We start from the raw sequence: 22,584 nt of genomic DNA on the forward strand, positions 1-22,584 counted from the left end.
GAAAGTGAAACTTATCATATCTAAATGCTGCATGACAGACACAGTTAAGAGGTATAGGACCTTTGAAGAAATGGCGACGGAATGCTATTATACAGTTGCCAAATTTTTCCTGTTGCAGCAAATCGGAAAAGAAGCGTTATTACATAAAAAATACGTGTTTGGAAAAACTGTTCTCCCAGTCTTCTTTAAGAGAAAATTCATAAAGCTAGCTGCAAAAAAGGAAACCAGAGCAGCTTCTATACCACATGTTGGCAAAGACTTAAAATAACAGAGAAATAGTTAAGGTAAATATTTCATTGGAGTTCGGTAAAGTATGTTTTGGACGCGATGGAAATGAGTTTGAAAATAAAACGTATAGCAGGTTTTAGGAGAAGCGTGCTTGTGCTTACCTGGAACTTCGCAGCCGCAGCCTCCAAAGCCGTCGTTGCAGTGGCACTGGGAGTCGAGGCAGGCGCCGTTCTGGCACTTCACCTGGCACGTCGGGTGGTCCGGCAGCAGGCCGCAGTCATCTGCACGCAGCAAAAGCACACCACTGAGGGCCACACGCACACCGAACATTTACAAACGGTGAATACAGTTGTAACGGGTGCAAGGATAGATACTTCTACTGGTGACCGCGAACAGTGCACTGAACAACGTTACATTAGTATTTACTTCATTTTCGGACTACTTGTTATAGCCGTTATGAGTAATACGTTTTTAGGTGGGTTCTACTTTCAAGTTCATGCGGCAAAAGCAAGCCATTAACGCTTATTCTCCACTGGGCTCCAAGGAACGTGTTGTATAGTGTACGCGTGGACGCAAACCGGGTAGTCTATGCCGTCAGGCGTAGTCAACTTTGTGGTGCTGCTACGACCATACTAGAAGCATCAGGCATTAAATTGTGTGACATATTTTTGGGAAGACTGTTCCACGGGGAGAAAAACAACTAACATTGATGTGTGCACATATTAAGGTACCTCATATAAAAATATCTCCACTTATATCCGTTATACCTTGTATGTGAAGAGTGAATGCCCCATACTTGCAGACTCTCCCACTAAGTGCCCTCACTTACCGAACTATCAGTTTCATAAGTCACTGCTGCAAAATACTAACACGAATTCTTTACAGACGAATGGAAAAATTAGTAGAGCCGACCTCGGGGAAGATCAGTTTGGATTCCGTAAAAATACTGGAACACGTGAGGCAATACTGACCCTACGACTTACCTTAGAAGCTAGATTAAGGAAAGGCAAACCTACGTTTCTAGCATTTGTAGACTTACAGAAAGCTTTTTACAATGTTGACTAGAATACTCTCTTTCAAATTCTGAAGGTGGCAGGCGTAAAATACAGGGAGCGAAAGGCTATTTACAATTTGTACAGAAACCAGATGGCAGTTATAAGAGTCGAGGGACATGAAAGGGAGGCAGTGGTTGGGAAGGGAGTGAGACAGGGTTGTAGCCTCTCCCCGATGTTATTCAATCTGTATATTGAGCAAGAAGTAAAGGAAACAAAAGAAAAATTCGGAGCAGGAATTAAAATCCATGGAGAAGAAATAAAAACTTTGAGGTTCGCCGATGACATTGTAATTCTGTGAGAGACAGCAAAGGACTTGGAAGAGCAGTTGAATGGAATGGACAGTGTCTTGAAGGGAGGATATAAGATGATCATCAACAAAAGAAAAACGAGGATAATGGAATGTAGTCGAATTAAGTCGGGTGATGCTGAGGGAATTAGATTACGAAATGAGACACTTAAAGTAGTAAAGGAGTTTTGCTATTTGGGGAGCAAAATAACTGATAATGGTCGAAGTAGAGAGGATATAAAATGTAGACTGGCAATGGCAACGAAAGCGTTTCTGAAGAAGAGAAATTTGTTAACATCAAGTATAGATTTAAGTATCAGGAAGACATATCTGAAAGTATTTGTATGGAGTGCAGCCATGTATGGAAGTGAAACATGGACGATAAATAGTTTGGACAAGAAGAAAATAGAAGCTTTCGAAATGTGGTGTTACAGAAGAATGCTGAAGATTAGATGGGTAGATCATGTAACTAATGAGGAGGAACTGAACAGGATTGGGGAGAAGAGATGTTTGCGGCACAACTAGACTAGAAGAAGGGATCGGTTTGCAGGACATGTTCTGAGGCATTAAGGGATAACCAATTTAGTATTGGAGGGCAGCGTGGAGAGTATAAATCGTAGAGGGAGACCAAGAGATGAATACACCAAGCAGATTCAGAAGGAGGTAGGTTGCAGTAGGTACTGGGAGATGAAGAAGCTTGCACAGGATAGAGTAGCATGGAGAGCTGCATCAAACCAGTCTCAGTACTGAAGACCACAACAACAACAACCCTGTATGTGAAGAGTGAATTCCAAATACTTGCAGACTCTCCTACTAAGTGCCCTCACTGGCTCGGACCCATTGCTAAACTACAATGTAGAACCAGAATGGATGCAGAAAGAGCAAAAACAGAAGAAGATAATGAAATCAATAGAATTCGAATTCGTCATCATCACCATCAGGAGCAGCAGCTGCAGCAAATTACATCCATTAAGGGTCCTTCAAGACTTTTCCATACATTATCCTCTTCTGATATCCTACTCCCATCTTCCATTACGTCGTCTATTCTTTTTACTACCTCTTAATAATCAGCCAAGAATCTCTTTTGAACATCAAACATTCAGTCACCTGTCTGTATATCTCGCCCACCTCTACTTCATTTCCGCTGCAGTAATAAAACATGACATTGCAATCAATGCCCCACAGGTAATATAAATAATTTCAATATGGGCGAATTATACTTTCAGAGTCTAAACCTCAGATGATTGCCAATAAACTCGATTAAATCCGGGAGAGTTTATGTCGTTGGTAGAAAGTGCCATGATACCAGAAGCAACTAGGTTTTCTATACAAATTTTAAGGAATTCGAACGTGATATTCTTTCTTTCACAGATCAATTTTTGGACATTATATTTAAAAACCGATGTCTCTAGAGGATAGAGATAAAATGATATAGCTACAAAAGTTGTCTGGATCAGTCTACTTATTTCAGGCACCAATTAATTAGTAAAATAAACGTCTCACTACCTTAGATGTCTGAATACGCTTCAGTAGACCCGGGCTCCATTTTCGGTGCTACCAAGGACTTTTTCTTGGCGGGAGCACTGCGAAGGAACCCACTCAGCCCCGGGATGCCAATTAAACAATTACTTGAATGAAAAGTGGCGGCTAAAAGCCAGTAAAGCTGACGACGGATGGGAGCACAACCGGATCACACCATTCGGTAACGTCAAGGTGGCCAGTCTGTATTGCTGAGTCCTCTGGTGCTGATCGCGGAGCTACTTTTGTGTTATTACTATTTCAGATTTGCTTTTGGCATTACAACGAAGGCTTCCAAGACGGTTGTTCAGTTTAGTTTAAAAGCGTAGGTGGGAGGTCGTGGTCGATATAATTCTTTCTTTTACCATCCCTTGAGTAACAGTTCACAGTAATTAAAAGCAATCTACATTTTATATCCTGTCCAGTTCTGACAGTCACGTATTCTACTGAGCAAATAGCTAAATATATCCACTATTTTTAGTGGCTCACTTCCTAATCTAATTCCCTGAGCGTCGATTGATTTAATTTGACTACATCATATTGCGATTGTTTTACTTTTGTTGGTGTCCACAGTTTATCATCTTTTCAAGACACTATCCACTGAAAAGGATGAAGGACAGGGGTGCAGTCTTTCGCACCTACGGCGAGTTAAGAAACAATTGGAAAACACTAAAAAAGGAGGACTAATGAGGGAAATGAAGGAAAGTTTCAAAAGTGGGTGTGCGGTTGGTCCCGGCGGAGGTTCGAGTCCTCCCTCGGGCATGGGTGTGTGTGTTTGTCCTTAGGCTAATTTAGGTTACGTAGTGGGTACGATTAGGGACTGATGACCTTAGCAGTTAAGTCACATAAGATTTCACACACATTTGAACATTTTTCAAATGTGGGATTAAAATTCAGGGTGAAAGTATATCAATGATGACATTCGCTGATGACATGGCAGCCCTCGGTGAAAGTGAAAACCAATGTCTTGAATGGAATTGCCAGTCTAATGAGCACAGAATATGGATTGACAGCAAATCAAAGGAGGACGAAAGTAATGAGAAGCAGTATAAATTAGAATAGCGAGAAACTTAACATCGGAATTGGGGTTCACGAAGTAGATTAAGTTAAGGAAATGTTACCTATCCATGACAGACGGAGCAAGGAGTAAAGGAAAGCAGGCTAACACTGGCAAAAAGGGCATTCCCGGCCAAGAGAAGTCTGCTAGTATGAAACACAGGCCTTAATTTGAGGAAGACATTTCTGAGAATGTTCGTTTGGAGCACAGCATTGTAGTGAGACCTGAGAAAAGGAAAATAAAAGAATGGAAGATGTGGTACTACATAAGAATGTTGAAAATTTGGCGGAGTGACAAGGTACAGCGAGTTAAGAAACATATGGAAAACACTGAAAAGAAGAAGGGACAAGATGATGGGACATCTGTTAAGGCATTAGGGAATAATTTCCATGGTACTCGAAGGAGCTGTCGGCAGTAGATACTGTAGCGGAGTACGGAGATTGGAGCCAATCCAAAAAATAATTGATGACGTAAGTTGCAGATGAAAAGGTTTTGCACAGAGGAGACTGATGACCCGAAATCCTTTCTGTTCAGCTCAGAATCCAAGTCTTTTGCATACTAAAGATAAATTAAAAACCTACATCCGCGCACATACCGGGACCCAGATTATGCAGGCTGGCTCTAACAGGGTGGGAGAGCTGGATGGCTGAGCCAGGCGCCCCTCGCATCTGAGCCGTGTGGCGCGGCGCGCTGTCGAGTCCCTCTGCCGCCTGTGGGTTAGCGCGGCGGCTGCCAGTTGCCGGCTGCCGCGTGCCCGCGTTGCGGAATCCGTCGCGGGCAGAAGAACTGCCGCCTGCGCCGCGGCGCAGTTAAGCGCGAAAACGCTTTCTCCCGCTAGTTACGCACGTGCTTTCTCGGCTACACGCGGCTCACTTACGGCACTACGCGTTCCGCGGCGCCTCGGCCGTTACGTTCATTGATAGCGCGGCTTTCGCGGGAACTCCTGCCGTCCCGGCTCAGTCCTTGCTACACCGACTAACATGCCGTGCACTTCTCTTTGTGACTGATACTTAACTGGTTAACAAATCCCTTCCGTTTTCGGCATTAATTTAGAAAGTATTTTGAAATACATTACACCGGTACACGATCAAACTCTATTCATTATGCTATTTTCTGCTGTCAGACATGATTTTTGTCATCTTTGAGAGTTAGTTTTCAGCATACATTATTCATCTGAATCACATACAAATATGATAGTTATTATTTGATTCCTAAAGCACTCAATAAGAATATGACTATTTGATGTAAAAGTTGAGCTCTCGGAACGGTGTACCTTTTACCAAAAACGATAGTTCTCTTGATGATCTGAAAGCAATTACAAGATGCATTCAATAAGTGATCCAACACTTTTTTTCTCTGCCTATTTCGATTGAAAAATGCCGAATTTGTTGTGGGACACGGGGGAATGTTTCTGCTTCAGCGCTTATAGTTTCATGAAATTCTGGTAGGTGGGGGCACTATATGTAGCCTTCAAACTGGCGGCTGTAACAGACGTACGTCCCAAGCAGAGAGGTGTCACTGTGTTTCGTTTGGTGCAGGTATTCATATGCGGATGCAGGAGGTCTACGGAGACCTGGCGGTGAACAAAAGCGCGGTGAGTCATTGTGCGAGGCGTCTGTCATCATCGCAACCAGGTCGTGCAAACCTGTCCGATGTTTAGCGTGCCGGCCGGCCGCGCACAGCTGTGACACCTGAAATCTTGGAACGTGTGGACACTCTGATTCGAATGATCAACGTATCACAATGAAACACTTAATGCTCAGCTGGACGTTATTGAAGTAACAAGACGTTGGATCCTACGTCGATCAGTAGAATGATATAATGCAGACGTAATGCCGTCGAAATGAACGGAGATTATGTTCAAAAATAGTGTTTTGCAGCCAGAAGAGTGGAGAATAATATGGTTTATTGGAATTCTGAACGAAATCAACCTGCTTACAGAAAAAAAATGTGTTGCCCTACTTATTTAAAACCTCTCGTATTATTCCACACAAATTTAACGCAGTCCTGGTTCCGCTCACGACCGCAGCCTCGATGATACTTTTTGTAAAAAAGATTTCATCCACCGCCGTATTTGTAAAATTTTATATTTGGCCCAAGACGGTAGTCGTAATGTTGTCCGGTTTTACGATGCAGTGTAATCTTTGGTAATGACTTGATTATCGGCGCTAAACACAATACTGAGTGAAAACTCTCCTATCATATTTTTTATACTTATCTGTCAGTATCTAGACGTGCTAATGTTGAGTGAGATACGAGAAAACATTAATAAATGATTCCAATTATAGTCGCAGTGAAATCGGAAATATGAACTGGAGATTTATTTATGACTTATTCACAAGAAATCAGTGAAATCCGAGGAGGAATGAAGACTAGCCTTTAACGTCCCGTCGACATCGAGGCCGTTAGAGACGCATCACAAGCGCGGGATGTTTTTAAGAATGGGGAAGGAAATCGGACGCGCATTTTCAAAGGAGCCGTACCAGCATTTGCCTGGAGTGATTTAGCGAAGTCACGGGAAACGTAAGCGATTCTAGGCGCTTCAGTCTGGAACGGCGATAGCGCTACGGTCGCAGGTTCGAATCCTGCCTCGGGTATGCAAGTGTGTGATGTCCTTAGGTTAGTTAGGTTTAAGTAGTTTTAAGTTCTAGGGGACTGATGACCACAGCTGTTAAGTCCCATAGTGCTCAGAGACATTTGAACCATTTTTTTGGGAAACCTAAATGTGGATTGCCCGATTGCATCGTTCTCCCGAATGCGAGTCCAGTCTACTAACCACGGACCAGCAATGGAATGTAATTCTGCACTGTGTGAACCATATTTAATGATTTCGATGTTTAATTTGCTCTACAGTTACCGAGAGTCATGTATTCTGCTGACACTTGTTTGCTCATCTGAAGAAAACAACGATCGGCAAATCAGCGTCAGTACATTGTCCTATCACGAGAGTAGCTAGCGAAACCGCACAATACCGCATGGGCTCTCATATCTATATCTTCGGCAGCACCGCCTTGCGTACAAGTTTGCCTATTCCTCGTTTTCTGGTAGAGTGCTAATCTTTGACTCAAAAAGGGACGTAAACAATTGGTGTACCACTTCAAACGGCATATTTTTTTAATGCGCTACTAATGAAAGTGGGTCCACCTCCCAAGCTGAACGATCAGCACGTTTGACTCCCATGTGGAGGATCCGGGTTTAATTCCTGGCACTGAAAGGAATTTTTACTTGGCTAGGAGAAATGGCCCAGTGTGTACTCAGCTTCGTGATGCCAATAGACAGACAAATTGAACGAGAAGTAACAGCTCGAACTGTAAAGTTGAAAACAGTTGGGAGAGTGCTGTGCCAGCGACATACCCCACGATACCGCATGCGAGTGACGTCATTGGCAGAGGATGTTGCCACGGCCAGGTGACTTAGTGTCGTCCTCGGGGCCGGAACATGAAGTTTGTAATATTTGGATAGAGTAACGGATAGATAGTGTCGTTCTGGAGACACGTATGTGTCATGTTTTCCAAAGCTGTTCTCGAATGGATGTGGTGCAGTGCATAGTGCATTGCGGCATGACTGAATCGGCCTGGGTACTGCTCTTGCCCGCTGAAGTATTTGCGAGTGTGCACAGTGCCGGCTGTCGAAGGAGTGGGCGCACGCACAGTGCACGGGAAGCGGCTGCGAGTAAGGAGCAGCGCGGGCGCTGCGCGGCTGCTGAACCCGCGTCCCGTTACCTGCCCGCCGTCTCCGTAATGACGCCTCGCCTCGCCCGCCACAGCACGCAGCCCGCTTCCTGCCCACCGGCCCGGGACACCCTCCCAACAGGTCGCCTTACGTCATCCAGCCGAGAGCACTGCTGTCTGCTCCGCTGTCTTCAGTACATACGTCATCGTCTCATATTATCGAGGCAGTTTTCTAGAGGCGGCGTCTATACCGGACAACTCTTGACATGTGTCTTGCAGTTCCTGCCCTATCAAAGACACGTCGCTGAAATCAACGATATTTTGTATTTCTCTCGTTGCTAAAAGCTGCGCGTTACTGCTGAGACCAAGAGTCGTGAATGATAATACCGGGGCTGGTCAAAAATATGGAAGTCATCTACATCTAAATGATGGTTCTGCAGTTCACAATTAAATGCCATCGAACCACCTTCTAGCTATTTCTCTACCGCTCCAGAATGGCACGTGGGAAAAAACAACCCTTAACCTTTCTGTGAGAGCTCTGAATTCTCTCATTTTATTATGATAATCATTTCTCCCTTGTAAGTGGGCACCAACAGAATATTTTCACACTCTGAGAAGAAAGGTAGTGATAGAAATTTTTTGACAATATAATGCCGTAACGAAAAACGCCTTTGTTTTAATGATTGCTACCTTAATTCGCGTATCACATCCGTATCTCTACCCTATTTCGCGATAATACAAAACGAGCTACCCTTCTTGGAAATTTCTCGATGTCCTCCGTCAATCCTATCTGATGCGGATCCCACACCGCACTGCAATACCCCAGAAGTGGACGGACAAGCGAAGTGTAACCAGTCTTTACAGCAGCCCAGCTGCATTTTCTAACTGTTCTGCTAATGAAACGCAGTCTTTGGTTTGCTTTCCCTACTACATTATCTATGTGACCGTTTCAATTTAAGTTACTCGTAATTGTATTCCCTAAGTATTTACTTGAATTTATAGTCTATAGATTTGAATGATTTGTCGTGTACCGAAATTTAGTAAATTCCTATAAGTACTCTTGTGGATGACATCGCGCTTTTCATTATTTGCCACTTTTCGCACCATACGCATAAATCATTTTGTCATTGATCATCTGATGACTTTATAAGACGGTAATGATGGCATCACCTGCAAACAGTCTTAGAGGGCTGTTCAAATTACCTCCTAAATCTTTTGTATAGATCAAGAACAGCATATGGGTTATATTACTTTATATAGATCAGGAACAGCAGAGGGCATTTATTACTTTCGTTTTACTCGGTAACTTTCCGCGGGAACTGTGGCCTGTCTGAACGAAACCACGAATCCAGCCTTACATCTGAGGCGATATTCTGTAGCCATGCAGTGTGATCAGAAATTGCTTGTGAGGGACGCTGTCAAAAGGCTTCTGGAAATCTAAAAACATGGATCAATTTAACATCTCCTGTCGATAGCAGTCTTTATTTTGTGAGAACAAAGAGCTAGTTGTGTCTAGCACCAACGATATCTTCTGAATATGTATTCTCTGTTTGGCAGTAAACGGTGAGAAATCGCTGCTTGAACATAAATGCATATGATAGCCAAACCTGCACGTTGCACTGCTGTGCTTTACCAGAGACGGCAGCTATGCATTATCCGCAATACGTTGCAGGTGTCGGTCGTGATCAGATCAATTTTCTGTACAGCTGTGCGTGCATTATGTCGGAGTTAAGTAAACTGTTGGTTAAGTAGCCAAGACAGCCGACAAGTTAGGTGTTTCAAGAGGCACCGTATACAAGATTTGTACTGCATACAGAGAAATCGGGAAAAAAATCATTCGCAAAGTGACAACGTGGACGAATGAGTGTGTTGAGGGATCGTGACGGACGGTCATTGAGGAGGTTTATGACGATAAATGCTACAGATCTGAATCTCGCACTCGCGGTCCTGTCAGCATCAAAACAAGATAAAGAGAGATCGACCAGTCGAGAATTTCAGGGCGAGCTGAAATTCCAAAACCACACTTCAGTGAAGCAAATTCTTGTAACAGGATAACGCGGTGGCGAAGCAATGAATCCTGAACAGTGCAGCAATGGATGAAAGTAACCCCAGTGGTGATGCTGTATTCCAACACGACAGGGCCACTGTTCAGAAAGCTGTTTTGCGAGCGCTAGGATGAATTGTCGCATTCCCCTGGCCGCCTTAGTCACCAGGGTTCAATATTTTTGAGCCTTCGTGGCCTGCTTTGGAGAAAATGGTTCGTGATCACTGTCCACCTCCATCATCGTTACCTAAACTTGATACTAATTTACAGGAAGAACGGTGTGAGATTCCCTTGGAAACCATACAGGATCTGTATTTATCTATTCCGAGACGACAGCAAGGTGTTTTGAATGCCAAAGATTTTCCTACACTGTATTGGTAATGGTACTGTATTGGGTTTTTGATGTTACCACGTTTTTTTCAACACCTGTATGCCTGTGAAGCGTGGAAAGGTGTGGCGCTTGGTTCTCTCCGAAGTTCCAGAGCTTTGCGACACATATCTGTTCCTGACTAAAAGATTTAAAAGCAACGGTGGCATAATACTGTTTAAATTTTTAATTCGCCTTGCATTGTACTTCATTTTATCGTGATAATGCTGTTTTTGCGGAGAGTGACAAGCAACTCTTTTACATTTTCTCGGCTACAGTAACTGGGCAAGTTTGTTCTTACTGATGCAGATAATCACTTTCGTATGCAAATTACTCAGAGATCCTTGGATCCATGCTGGAATCCTGACGTGTGTCGCGATTCCGAAAATTCTTTCAAATTTTCTAAATACGCTCAGTGACAAAAAAGTTAAGCTTCTACAGGTAGAGGGGGAACTGAAATTAAACTTCCCACTTTGAAAGGTTATGTAGTTTTCTTTCACTGATCAGAAAATCTAGTCAAATGGGCAACGAAAGTGGCTTCATAAAGTCACTGCAGGTCTCTTATGAAGAGGACGCTTCAACCCTGTGGGCCTAAACGAGTGCGATGATTTGGTTGGTAAAGAGGTCATCCTCCAGAGACAAATTGACCAACAAGTATTGGAACTGACTCGATGGCCGCGCGGCGTGGCCGCGCAGTTTGAGGCGCCATGTCACGGACTGCGCGGCTCCTCCCGCCGGGGGTTCGAGTCCTCCCTCGCGCACGGGTGTGTGTGCTGTTCTTAGCATAAGTTAGTTTAAGTAGTGTGTAAGTCTAGGGACCGATGACCGCAGCAATTTCGTCGCTTATGAATTCCCATGCATTTGAACATTTGACTCTCGATGTTCTGGAAGTGGTGACACAGAAGTTCTATTCATTGGTGACGGGTTGAAGGACCTTCCTTGTCAACCCCAATGTTATGTAGGCAGTTTATAGACACAAATGCCGCATGAGGATGAGTTTTGCTGTGTCTGAAGACTGTTCTATTACACAGTCTCCCGAGGACGTAAACAATCTCCGACGTACTGCTGTGTCGTCAGAGTTCCCTGAATCATGGCTCCCCAGGCATGGATTCTAGGGATAACAGCAGATGTCTCTCCAGAAAGTTGGCTCCTGTGCCCTCTGCACGCCATAAGGCAACCAGTCGTCATCCGATGTAGCGCAGAACTGTCGCTTATGGCTGAAAATGACGTCATGGCGCTCGTCACTACTTTACAGGTGGCCGCCTGTCCTGGGTGATAATGGCAGCCTACGCATCAGACGTCCATTCAGAAGCTCACCTTCTACTAGTCTTCAGTGGCACGAAATGACAAGGGTATTTGTTACCATTACTTGTACCCGGATGGCAAGAGTAGATGTGGAACGGTTACGATGAGCTTGGTGCACAACAGGAAAATTCCATAGTGTGGTCAGACTTGGTTGAAGACAGGCCTGAAGACACGTTTAGTTTTTCAAGTTCTCATTCAGTTGTATAGGGTCACTGTCACATTAAAACGCCTCTCATAAGGGTATACTGCACAGTTCAGCTGGCTGGCCACTTGCAGATCCACAATCATGCCCCTTTCAGACTTCGTCAAGTGTTGATAACGTTCTCTCATGCGAACACGCGGCATTCTGCCTGATGCTTCACACTGCTGATTAATCATCTGACGCATTGTTCACAACACTGGCAACGTTAATCCACCCGTGTGACCGTTCGTCACAGATATTTGCTGCTCTAATCATTATTTTGTGAGGAAGAATGTGTTTACAATTCGTATCAGTGACTGATTTCATTCTGTCGCCGGGAAGTTGAGGTTTCTTTCATTTAACGCGTAATAACCATGTAAATGATGGACAGGCAAAGTTGCTTGAGCAAAGTTTTTCTTTTATGCTTCGAATCAAAAAAGTTTTCTGCATTTTTGCTTGTTGGCTAAGGCATTACTATACAAAGCTACCATTCTGATGGAGGAGCTGCACTGATAGATAGATGGCTTGATCCTGATGCTAATTATCCTTCCTAAAATCAGCAGCTCAGCGTCATAACGGTGTCAATAACTGTCGCTCCAGAGGCAACGCTCCGTCTGAACCGTGAACGTCAATCACCCAAAAGAGCGAATCGATGTTCTGTGACACACAATCGTAATTTTCTAGAAATGGAATTGCCGTAGCGTGGTGGTGCGTGAGAGGTACGAACGGGTGCGAGGAGAGCGATTGACGGGTGTGGACACGGGCGATGCGGAAGGAAGAGCAGACACCTTATATAAGGCGCGGACCCGTTACGATGCGATCATTTTGGCGCGGCCGGCGTAACGGCAGCTGCCCGCCGGAAGACAAAGGCGTGCCGGCACGTCGCACGTCGCACGTCGCACGTCGCCGCCTCCGGTCTGGACCAGCGAGGAACAATGGCCACGCCGTCCGAATACCAAGCGACGGCGACAGGATGCAGGATGCAGGGGAGGCGGCGCATCCGCCACTTGCTCTTCCTCACTGCGTCATTGGAAACCGAGCCACTACAGTGCATCCCGACAAATAGAAGCCTCAGATTTCAGGAATTCGTCATTACTGACATAGCTATGGCGTTACTGGCTCCCAGGGCAGTCTTCAACATTGCAACCCCCTCTTCCTGCCTATATATCTTTTTGGTTAATCCTTATCGCTGTTTAATTTGATATACGTTTATTGAGATCTACACGACTTTACAACGAAATAAGAGGTACACATTTCAGTAATTCTTTTTTACGTGATGTAATTCCAAATATGGAACAGCACGTGGTTCAAAGCGGCATAGCTCGCAAGAATGACCTAATTTGTTTGTTATTCTTTTGCTGCTAACCAATGCAATACCGTAACGAACAAAACCGCAAACACAAAATACTCTGCCTGAGAAATAAACTGAAGCACCCAAAAGGGCAGGAGCTAACGAAATAAGAATTCAAGGGCTCGAGATTTCAGTGATTCCAGAATAGTCAAATTTACAAAGAACTCGTCCTCACTAACGTGTGACAGCGACCCCGTCTACAGAAGCAGCGCGTAAGAGGTCGCACTAGAGCACAAGCTTGTGATAGCTCTACTTTTACCTGGGTACACCACAGCTCAAATCTTTCATTAATATGAAGATGTTAAAGGAAATACGAGCGCAATGTATCATCTGTGTCACCTCGCTCGGCCATAAATAATAGCGTTACGGTATCTTACTAATAAGTTATCTTAATGATGGCTCCTGAGCCGGTAAAAAAGCTCGCTGAACGGCGGGAAACCGGTTTGGAGACTCAATCCCTCATCCACGAGATTGTAACATGACATTCATCTTCAATTAATCCGGACAGTGGTCTCATTCGAGTTACAGATTACAGCACCTGGGGGTGTTCTTGGATTCTCAGAAATGCGGTCACTGTACTGTATATTATCCATTTGATATAAGGACAATCAAAGGAAAACGAGACACATGGCAGAAAAGTAAGTAAATTATTTATTATTTCAAAACGAATCACCTTAACTGTTAATGCAGTTGTCCCACTGCGGAACGAGGAGGCTAACGCATTCATGGAATAGCATCTGTGGTTGTCTAAGGAACCATGGTAGACCCGGGTGTGCACCTATTCGTAAGATGCAAATCGACGGATACTAACGTCTTTCTTCAGGGCTTCAAAAATATAGAAATCCCACGGGGATATGTACTTTATGAAGAGTGTGTAAGGACTCCCCAGCTAGATTTCTGCAGGGTAGTCGAAACAACCTTGCCAAAATGGTTCCACCGGCATATAAATTTTCCGTAAGGCATGAAACGTCTTGTCCCACAATGGAACAAATGTATGAAGAGTTATGGCGATTAATTTTGAAATAATAAATAGTTCACTTACTTCTTTCCATCCGTCTCGTTCTCATTTGATGTCTTTTATACTACGCACACTGCTGCGTTGAATCAAAACTACCAGGCAGACGAAGAATAAAATATGTGGTACCGTCTTACTAAAAGAGGAAGGAGGCGTATTAACTAGTTACTTTAGGAATGAAGGGAGCTCTACAGGCGAAAATTTTCTGCGGATGACGTAGGTTGCTGTATGTATCCCATTATTATTATGTAGGTACATTTAACGTAATACGCTAGAACGGTATCAAAGAAGACGAAAGACTAAGAATTCGGAAAGAAAAGAGCAATGGTATCCCTATATTTGACTTTTACATGCGTCTTAAATATAGGATTGGCCTACTACTAACGTCGGTGAAACTGAAAAATGTTGGAGGCAAAATCATAAGTGAGTATAACCAATGACAAAGTATGGCCATGAAGTGAAATATGAAATGATGATCTTTTTGAAACGGTGTTTCCATCCAGCGAAGTGGCGCTGTGTTACGACACCGGAGTCTTGTTGGAAGAAGAAGGTTCAAATCGCGGTGCAGCCTACCGGGTAGTTTCTCGCTGATTTCCCTAAATCCATTAAGGCAGTTCTTGAAATAATGGTTTCAAAGATCACAGCCGACTGTTTCCCTTGTGCTTTCCCCTTCCGAGCTCGTGTTTCGTCTCTTAAAGACCAGGTCGTTGATGGAAGATTAAACCATAATTTTGTTTCAGCTCTTTCAGATCTGTATTTTTTCTGGAGGAAGGAAAATTTTTCTTTGTGTGGTATACTCTCACGTGACTTTTTAACGATTTTAGATGGAAGATTTATACAAAAATAAGTACCTGTTTCCTAAACGTACTTCGTACAATTGGCTTCAGTCTATGGACTAAAATAACTAATTACGAAATATTATCTATTTTAATAAATAATAAAATGATCATTCAGTAATTACCGTGTAAAATAACAATATTCAGTTATACAGTGGAATATAGGGGGCCAAGCTAATCTGTGTGTACTGATGGTCACGAGATGCTGCGCACTGCTACATTGACTTGCTGATATTTTTATAGTGATGCACAACAGTTGGCAGCACTTCCGCATGATGAAAGGATTGAACATTAACAAATGTGTACCTCAGGTTTCCATTGGGAAGTAATGCTTCTGTTGCAGCTGGGACACATTTAAAATTAATGTACTCAATTGTAGCCAGAAGATCTGACAGAGTTACATGCAGTTTACTCCTGAATTCGTCATCACGAACTACGGTTTAGGCATTCAACTACGTTAAGGCAAAGTATAAACTACCGAAAAGCTTGCTGCCCGCGATGAAAAGGATAAGTGCACAAATAGTGTCGAACAGGCGAGAGAACACTGTCTGTGACTTACCTGAACACTTTAGCTCGCGCCGCAGCTCGTCGGATGCCTGGAAACAGTCCGGAACTCCGTCGCAGAGCTTGGACAGTTCGTACAGTTGCAGCACATCGGTCGATTCATTCACCTGGCATCCGAAGTAACCGTCTTCCAAGTTCAAGAAGAATATTTCGTGTTTGATTCCATGGCCGAGTCCGTTATATGATAATACCTGCAAAGCAAAAGAAAAAATATCTGATTACAAATACTGCGTCACCGAGTATATTTCATCACTTTACAGAGTGCGTCACTTCTATTTTACATGTATTCTATCATTGAAAGTCATTTATATTTATGATCTTAGAAACATTATACTTAAGATTGCTAGTTGTTGCGACGATAAAATTATAAATCAGTAATTCATCAGTTATGAGGCACGCAGCAACAATATAGATTTGTAGCTTCCTAGAGTGACACGAAATTTTCTTATGTTAGTGTTTCTACATCTACATCTCCAAAATTAGTCTGCAATTCACACTTCAGTGTTTCGCACAGCGTTCAAAGACCCGCTTCTGTACCGTTCCACTGCGCAGGGGAGAATAAACACCTAAATCTTTATGTATGAGCTTTGATTTATATTTTGTCAGAATGGTTATTTCTTCCTTAATCGGTGGGAGCCAACAAAATATTTAATTATTTGGAGCAGCAGACAGTCGGTGACTGTAATTTTATGTAAAGGTCTCGTCGCACTGAAAAGCGTCTTTGCTTTATTGCTTGCCACCCGAACCCGCATATTATATGCGTGACACTCTCTTCCCTATAAAGCGACAATACAAAACGAGTTGTTCCTCTGTGAAGTTTTTCAATGTCCTCCGTCAATACAGTCTGGTAAGGACCTCATAACGTGCAACCGTACTCCAGAAGAGCACGGACAAGCATGTTGCAGACAGTTCCTTTAGTAGATCTGCTGCTTCTTCTAAGCGTATTTCTAAGAAAAATAAGTGTCTGTTAGTTTCAACAACAAATTTTTTATGTAATCGTTCCAGTTTAAGTTGATCGCAGCTGAAACCCTTAGGTATTTAGCTGAATCGACAGTCTTTAAATTTTTTATATATGTAATGTCTTTCGGACATCTGCGAAAGAACAGACACCATTTTGATCCAGCAATCATTATGAATTACGATACGAAGGAATTACAGACATTGTCTGCAGGAGGGCATTGACTGAAGTTGAAAATTTGGACCAAACAGGGATTCGAACCCGTGTCTCCTGTTTAGTAAACAGATGCACTGACCACCAAGCACTCTGGACACAGAGGTCAGTGCACCTGCGAGGAATATCCTACCAAGCCTCTCGACAGAACAAATACTCGAATATCCACACATTACTAATGTAGCGCCCTCTGCCCATTATCCTCGTTACTCACGGCATTTGGCACACATATTCGCATGTGTCGAGACGGACAATGTCTCTTCAGTGCAGACGCTGACCAGGCTCGAACTCTTACGGGAATCGACGAAATGCCGCGAGTAACGAGGATTATAGGTAACGGGCACTACATTAGTAGTGCTTCCGTGCAGTTGCAATGACCACTGCGTCCGGATGGCTTCGTGGAGACCTGGGTTCGAACACCGGTCCGGCACAAATTTTCAACTTTTTCCATTGATTTTAGTCTTAACCTTTCAATTTTGTTTGATTCATCGTGTTATTAAAATCGGGACGGAATTTTTAGTACTGATATGGAAAACCTCACACTTTCTAATGTTCAGGTTCAGTTTCATCGTACGAGGCAGATATCTTGTTTAAATCATTTTGTATTTAGCTTTGATCATGTGTCGACATTACTAGACGGTTAACGATAGCATCATGCGCAAACAATCTAAGAGAACTTCAAATCTCGGAAAGTAGAGACAATGAAACTGGATGCACAGCGGGTAGAAAGCTTCGTGTAGCACCAGCAAAGGCAATACATTTCCTGCGTATCTACCTGAGCTGTTTAGCTTTGATATGCGCTCTGAATAGTTTGCTTCCTGACCCGAATGCGTGTTTGGCTTATGTCTATGAACATTTTGTAGGTGTTTATATGAAGGTAACAGAAAGTTTAAAAATTTTTCTTTAAAGAGAGCAAAATGAATATGCTATCTTCCCCCTGGCTATTCGTTTGTGAAACAGCGCTTAATGCACAGTACAATAAAGTGTATCCAACGATTCTTGGCTTAAGTGTACAATACGCTGAGTTTACGGTATATAGATATTCAAAAGAAGCACTACTCTGAAAACAATGACATCAACTGGTGCCGTTTTGGAATCTATGGTGGCACTATTCGAATGACTTACTCAGCAGTGGCATGTAAGTAGAGAACGTGATAGGCGAGAACAAAGTTGCCTTTAGAGTCTGGAGGCGGCTGCAGACAGTGAGCCTTGCTTGTGTAGAGCGGAGCAGAGCAGAGAAAAGCCGTGGAAAGGAAGTGGATGGACTCGGGACGCCACGATCGACGGCGGGTCGGTTGGGCGATCGACGGCAGCGCTCGCCGCCTCGCCCTGTTTTTACGACGAAGCCGCAGTGAGAACGCCAGAGCGCTGAATAGCGACGGCGCTCGCTCATACCTACTCCGGTGCAGTTTTTCCACGCCACGAGCATTTCGCGAGCCGTTTCCCTTCGAAATGCACATGCCGACGCTGACTGTTAAGAGTGAAAGAAAAATGAAATCGTCGATCAAAGGCTCGTTTCTGACGGACACAGCTCGCTATCCTAATCATTTCTCAAGGTCTGTGCTGCAAGATTGTTCGACATTAACCCCATCAACGTGGGCACGCTTTTAAGAAACCAAATTCTGGCAATCACAACCCAGCACAAAAGGAAAAGCAATGGAAGAGTAACGATTCTTTAAAATAACATTGCCTAATAAGGTCCTTTAGTTGGGTTACAGGCGAAATGGCAAGGTTTTTGACAATAGAGAAACGGAAGAGTGATAAAAGCGCGTTAACAACTTCAGTTCCGTTACGAGGAAGGAGTAAGAAGTGAGTCGACGAGCACTTCTATAAACAATTAACTGTCATGTTAAAGCGACAAGATAGAGACATTATCAGAGGAGGTTCCCAGTATCTACAAGGCTAGGGGCGCAAACGGTCTGAGAGTGAGATATCTGTACTTGGTTGTTAAAAAGGATTCAAATAATGTATTTCTAACGGTTCTACAATCACTGATATGATTTCTAATTACCATATTGGCCAAACGTGGTCGCTTCTATGACAAGCGATGGAGTGGAACATATTTTATACCGGGCAGGCCTTAGTCACCCTGTTGCGTGGGTAGACTGTGGCCTTCCGCTATGACGCACGTTTCTGGTTCAGGAGTGCAGTATAGTGAGAGGCGTCTTGCATGAGGGAATGGGAAGCAAACGAAGATTAGAATAGGTTGTTGGGAACGGAGGGCGAACTCGGATCAGGAGAAGGATATAGAAGGAAATGGACTGTGTCCATATCCGAGGAACTACCCGTTCATCCTAAGTGGTTCAGGACGCATCATAAAACCTAAATGCTTGACGAGCTGGAAAGAAATGAACAGTCTATTAAGAACCCACGATTGACTGAGAGTTAACTGTTGAAGGCGAAAGTGTCTAGGAGCAGCAGAAATTCTATCTTGGGAGCAAAATAACACATGACGGAGGAAGCAGGGAGGACATAAAAAGCAGACTAACACAGGGAAAGAGGGCATTCCTGGGAAAAAGAAGCTTACTACTATCAAACATCAGCCTGAATTTTAGGGAGAGATTTCTCAGAATAAGAGAAAAAAGAAGAGAATTGGAACGTTTAAGATGTGGTGCTGCAGAAGGATGTTGAAAATAAGGTGGACTGATAAGAAATGGAGACCTTTTCCGGAGAAACAGTAAGTACAAGAAAATGTGAAAAACATTGACAAGAAAAAGAGGCGTGTTGGTGGGACACCAAAGAATAACTTCCAGGGTACCTGACGGGGCTATAGGGTTAAAAACTGTAAGGGAAGACAGATTTTGGAATCTAACCAACAAATAATAGTGGACACTCACTATGTTGATTACACAGTGACAATGATGATGTTCTACTTTCCTCCCTCCGAGACTAGTAAAGATCATGCCACGGAATAGTTAAACAATATATGCAGCACCTGCTTAAGCTTCTTTCAGTCTTCATGGACTGCTTCATGCGAATACCGATCTTGGAAATCCCTTCCTCTTACCGCCCCCCCCCCCCCCCCCCCCCCGCATACTGTCAAACACACATCCAAAACTGCTCTGGAAACGATACTCATGCGGCGATCTTGCTATTCACATGGCGGGTGTGATGTAGATGCGTATTCGTAGTGACATATGTACAAGGTGAGTGACCCACGTATCTGATTATAAGAGAACACAGAGATCAACAGACTGAAATAAAAATTATTACAGTAATATGGTATCGAAAATGGTTTCTATCTAGGATGGGTACGTACAGAAAACTCAGACTGCTGTCAAGCCGATGATCTAAGACCACTTTGTGGTAACTGCATTGCTCACAAGGCGTTGCCGTTAAAAACTGAGTAACTGGAGCGTGGAGAAACTGAATACAGTGATTTATTGCAAGAAAACGCAATATACAGCTCGCAAATATCATTCACCGAAGCGAATGGTGAGCAAAATGCGCACAAACAGGATCTAGACCAACGACTCGCTGACTGATGGCTCCCCGTTACTGCAACGAGTTTTTCCGCTGCGGAGGTGATCCGGCCGTCCTGTGCCACCTGCATTGTCCTCGCGCTCTGCCCCAGCCATAGAACTGACATCGCCTCGGTTCTCCATTACTTTGAATAGAGTGAAATACGGAATCAGTAGGTTCATTCCCACAATCGCGAAAAATTTCGAAACAATCTTATCTGTAAATCTAGTTCCCTGGACCGCGTACACAGCAATAAAAATTACTTAAGCCTTCTGCTTGCTCCAGTAAGCCTGTTGTGTCTTGAAGTATTGGAACGCACGCGATTAAAGCATAGATGCTTCCGACGGATATCAGAAAACTGGTTGTCAAAGACTGATTAATCATGCCCGCTAGTAACGATTTGACATATAATTTATATTCCTAAGTTAGTATGGTGAACAGTTATAGAACCGGTAATTATGATGTCTGTTTTAGTCACCTCGTAATGAAATAGCATTAATACAAACAATGAAAGGTGATTCCCGACGAAATATTTTTTTGTAAAGGATTTAACTAAATTAACGAACTTTGGAAGAATTAGATATTCATGGGGCAAGGTCAGAATGGTAAAACAGGTACCGAAAGAAGAAAACTATGGAAAACAAATTACTCAATACGTAATTTTAGCCTTGATTGGTTTCACCTGGTTTTATTTTCAATGTCAACTGGAGACTAGAAGACTAGTCTTTCCATAAAGTGTAGTTCTACTTGTGCCATCTCAAGTTATTTCTGAAGTTAATTTCTAGCAAATACGTGCTGATACTTGGAAAGGAGACAATGTCTAACACATCTTACTTTAAAGTACAACCTGTAGTCAGAAATGCGTAATTATCTTCAGAAATTAGCATATATCTTCAGCAAGTGTTCCAGCACTGGTATTTAAAGGTATATTTAAAGCCAGGGACGCAATTACACAATCAGTTAAATATTGGCGTGTGCAATAGTGTAGATGCAATCACCCTCACTCAAATGCAAAAAAAAACCGAATAAAAAAGTGTAACGACATTGTTTGACGCCATTTTTGTATATGACTAACACCTCCTGAAATCTTGCTTCTTTTGTATCCTGCGAAGATAGCGGCCGCATCGAATCCGATAGTGAAATAACAGAAGTTTACGGCATTTCAGACAGGACAGGAAGGGAGGTGTCCGGCCTGGAGGGAATCACTGCAACGGAACACTGATCGAAATTCCGGAGGAACTAGTCCGCAACGGCACTACCAGACGGTGCACCACTTACTTCACGTGGGCGGATCCCGTGCTACAGGAGAGATCGTCACAACAGGAACCGCCGGACGGAACGACCACTTACCCGCTGGGTTGTGAGCTCCCACGACCTCTACTACAGCGCTGCAAGGGTCCTGAGTGTTGTCACGGCATTATGACTGCTGGACTGTGGACCGGACTGTTTACCGTGTGCTGTGGGCTAAGTTGGCTTCTGATTACGGACTTGAAAATCTTCCGGGCCATTTTTATCCTAGCCTGTGCTCAATTTGCATTTGTTTGTTTATAAGAACCCTACTTGCTACGTGTCAATAAACGCTGCCCATCACCGTGCTACAAGAAAAGCCGCGGATTTATCAGCTTCATCCTCTGAGTAAATGATGTCCTATTTCGAGGGCCACACACTCCCGTCTGTTACGTTTGCTTTCAGTAGAGTAGCTCCTTAGTTATTTTCGAGAGGCCCTTTCCAATCTTCCAATTGAGGGTCGTTCCTTAAAGCCATCGGAAATACTGCAGAAATGTCGACTTCTCTGTCGAAGAGGCACAGAAAAATGAAATGATCGAATGAAAATGTCACGGTGCTAGGAATGGTATTATGAGGAATTTTGACCTACAGAACTCTAGGTTAAATGAAAACCTGGTAAATAGTTTTTGCTTCGCGATGATTTTAAATTAAGCGAAACAGTCTTCTAAACGAGTTAGCGTGTTAGGAACGGGAAGCGGATGATCATCGAGAAAGTAGTTACATTCACTTTACAAGTCACGACTGCGAAGAGCAAAAGGAGTGATGTGGCATTGTCAGTTTCTGCTGAGGTTGCGTCAGAGGCACTGAGAGTAGCTTCGGATAGCGTGTTCGTGTTGTGATACCACGGCAAGGCACAAGTATTAAGACGTTTAGCGCAAAGTAAGAGGACCGGACCATGCCGGGGGCGACCGTGTGGCTGAGAGGTGTAGTGGGGTAAGGAGAGAGGTAGGAGAGTGGGTGAGCAAGAAAGATAGATAGAGAGAGAGAGAGAGAGAGAGAGAGAGAGAGAGAGTGGCTACGGCTACGTGATCCTGCGCGAGAGGCCAGGCGGCGGCGTTACGTAAGGCGCGCACCGTTAGCCCAGGGCGGGCGGTGACGTCGGCGACTGGCCTTTGCGATGCACTCACACTTACTCCTGGCCAGGTGAGGGAGGCAGACCTCCCCTTTAGTCGCAGAGCTCAGCGCC

General features: G+C 43.7%; 1 protein-coding gene across 1 annotated transcript in view; it reads right to left on the reverse strand.

Annotated features, from left to right (window-relative positions):
* LOC126270278 (uncharacterized) overlaps window positions 1-22,584 on the reverse strand; it is a 589,946-nt gene that overhangs the window by 436,871 nt on the left and 130,491 nt on the right. The window contains exons 3-4 of the mRNA XM_049974059.1: window positions 15,474-15,669; window positions 390-509 (exon numbers count right to left, since the gene is read on the reverse strand). Coding sequence (XP_049830016.1) covers window positions 390-509; window positions 15,474-15,669 — 316 coding nt within the window. The remainder of the gene's footprint in view (window positions 1-389; window positions 510-15,473; window positions 15,670-22,584) is intronic.

Source organism: Schistocerca gregaria, chromosome 1 (assembly GCF_023897955.1).
Source record: "Schistocerca gregaria isolate iqSchGreg1 chromosome 1, iqSchGreg1.2, whole genome shotgun sequence".
NCBI classification, from domain to species: domain Eukaryota; kingdom Metazoa; phylum Arthropoda; class Insecta; order Orthoptera; family Acrididae; genus Schistocerca; species Schistocerca gregaria.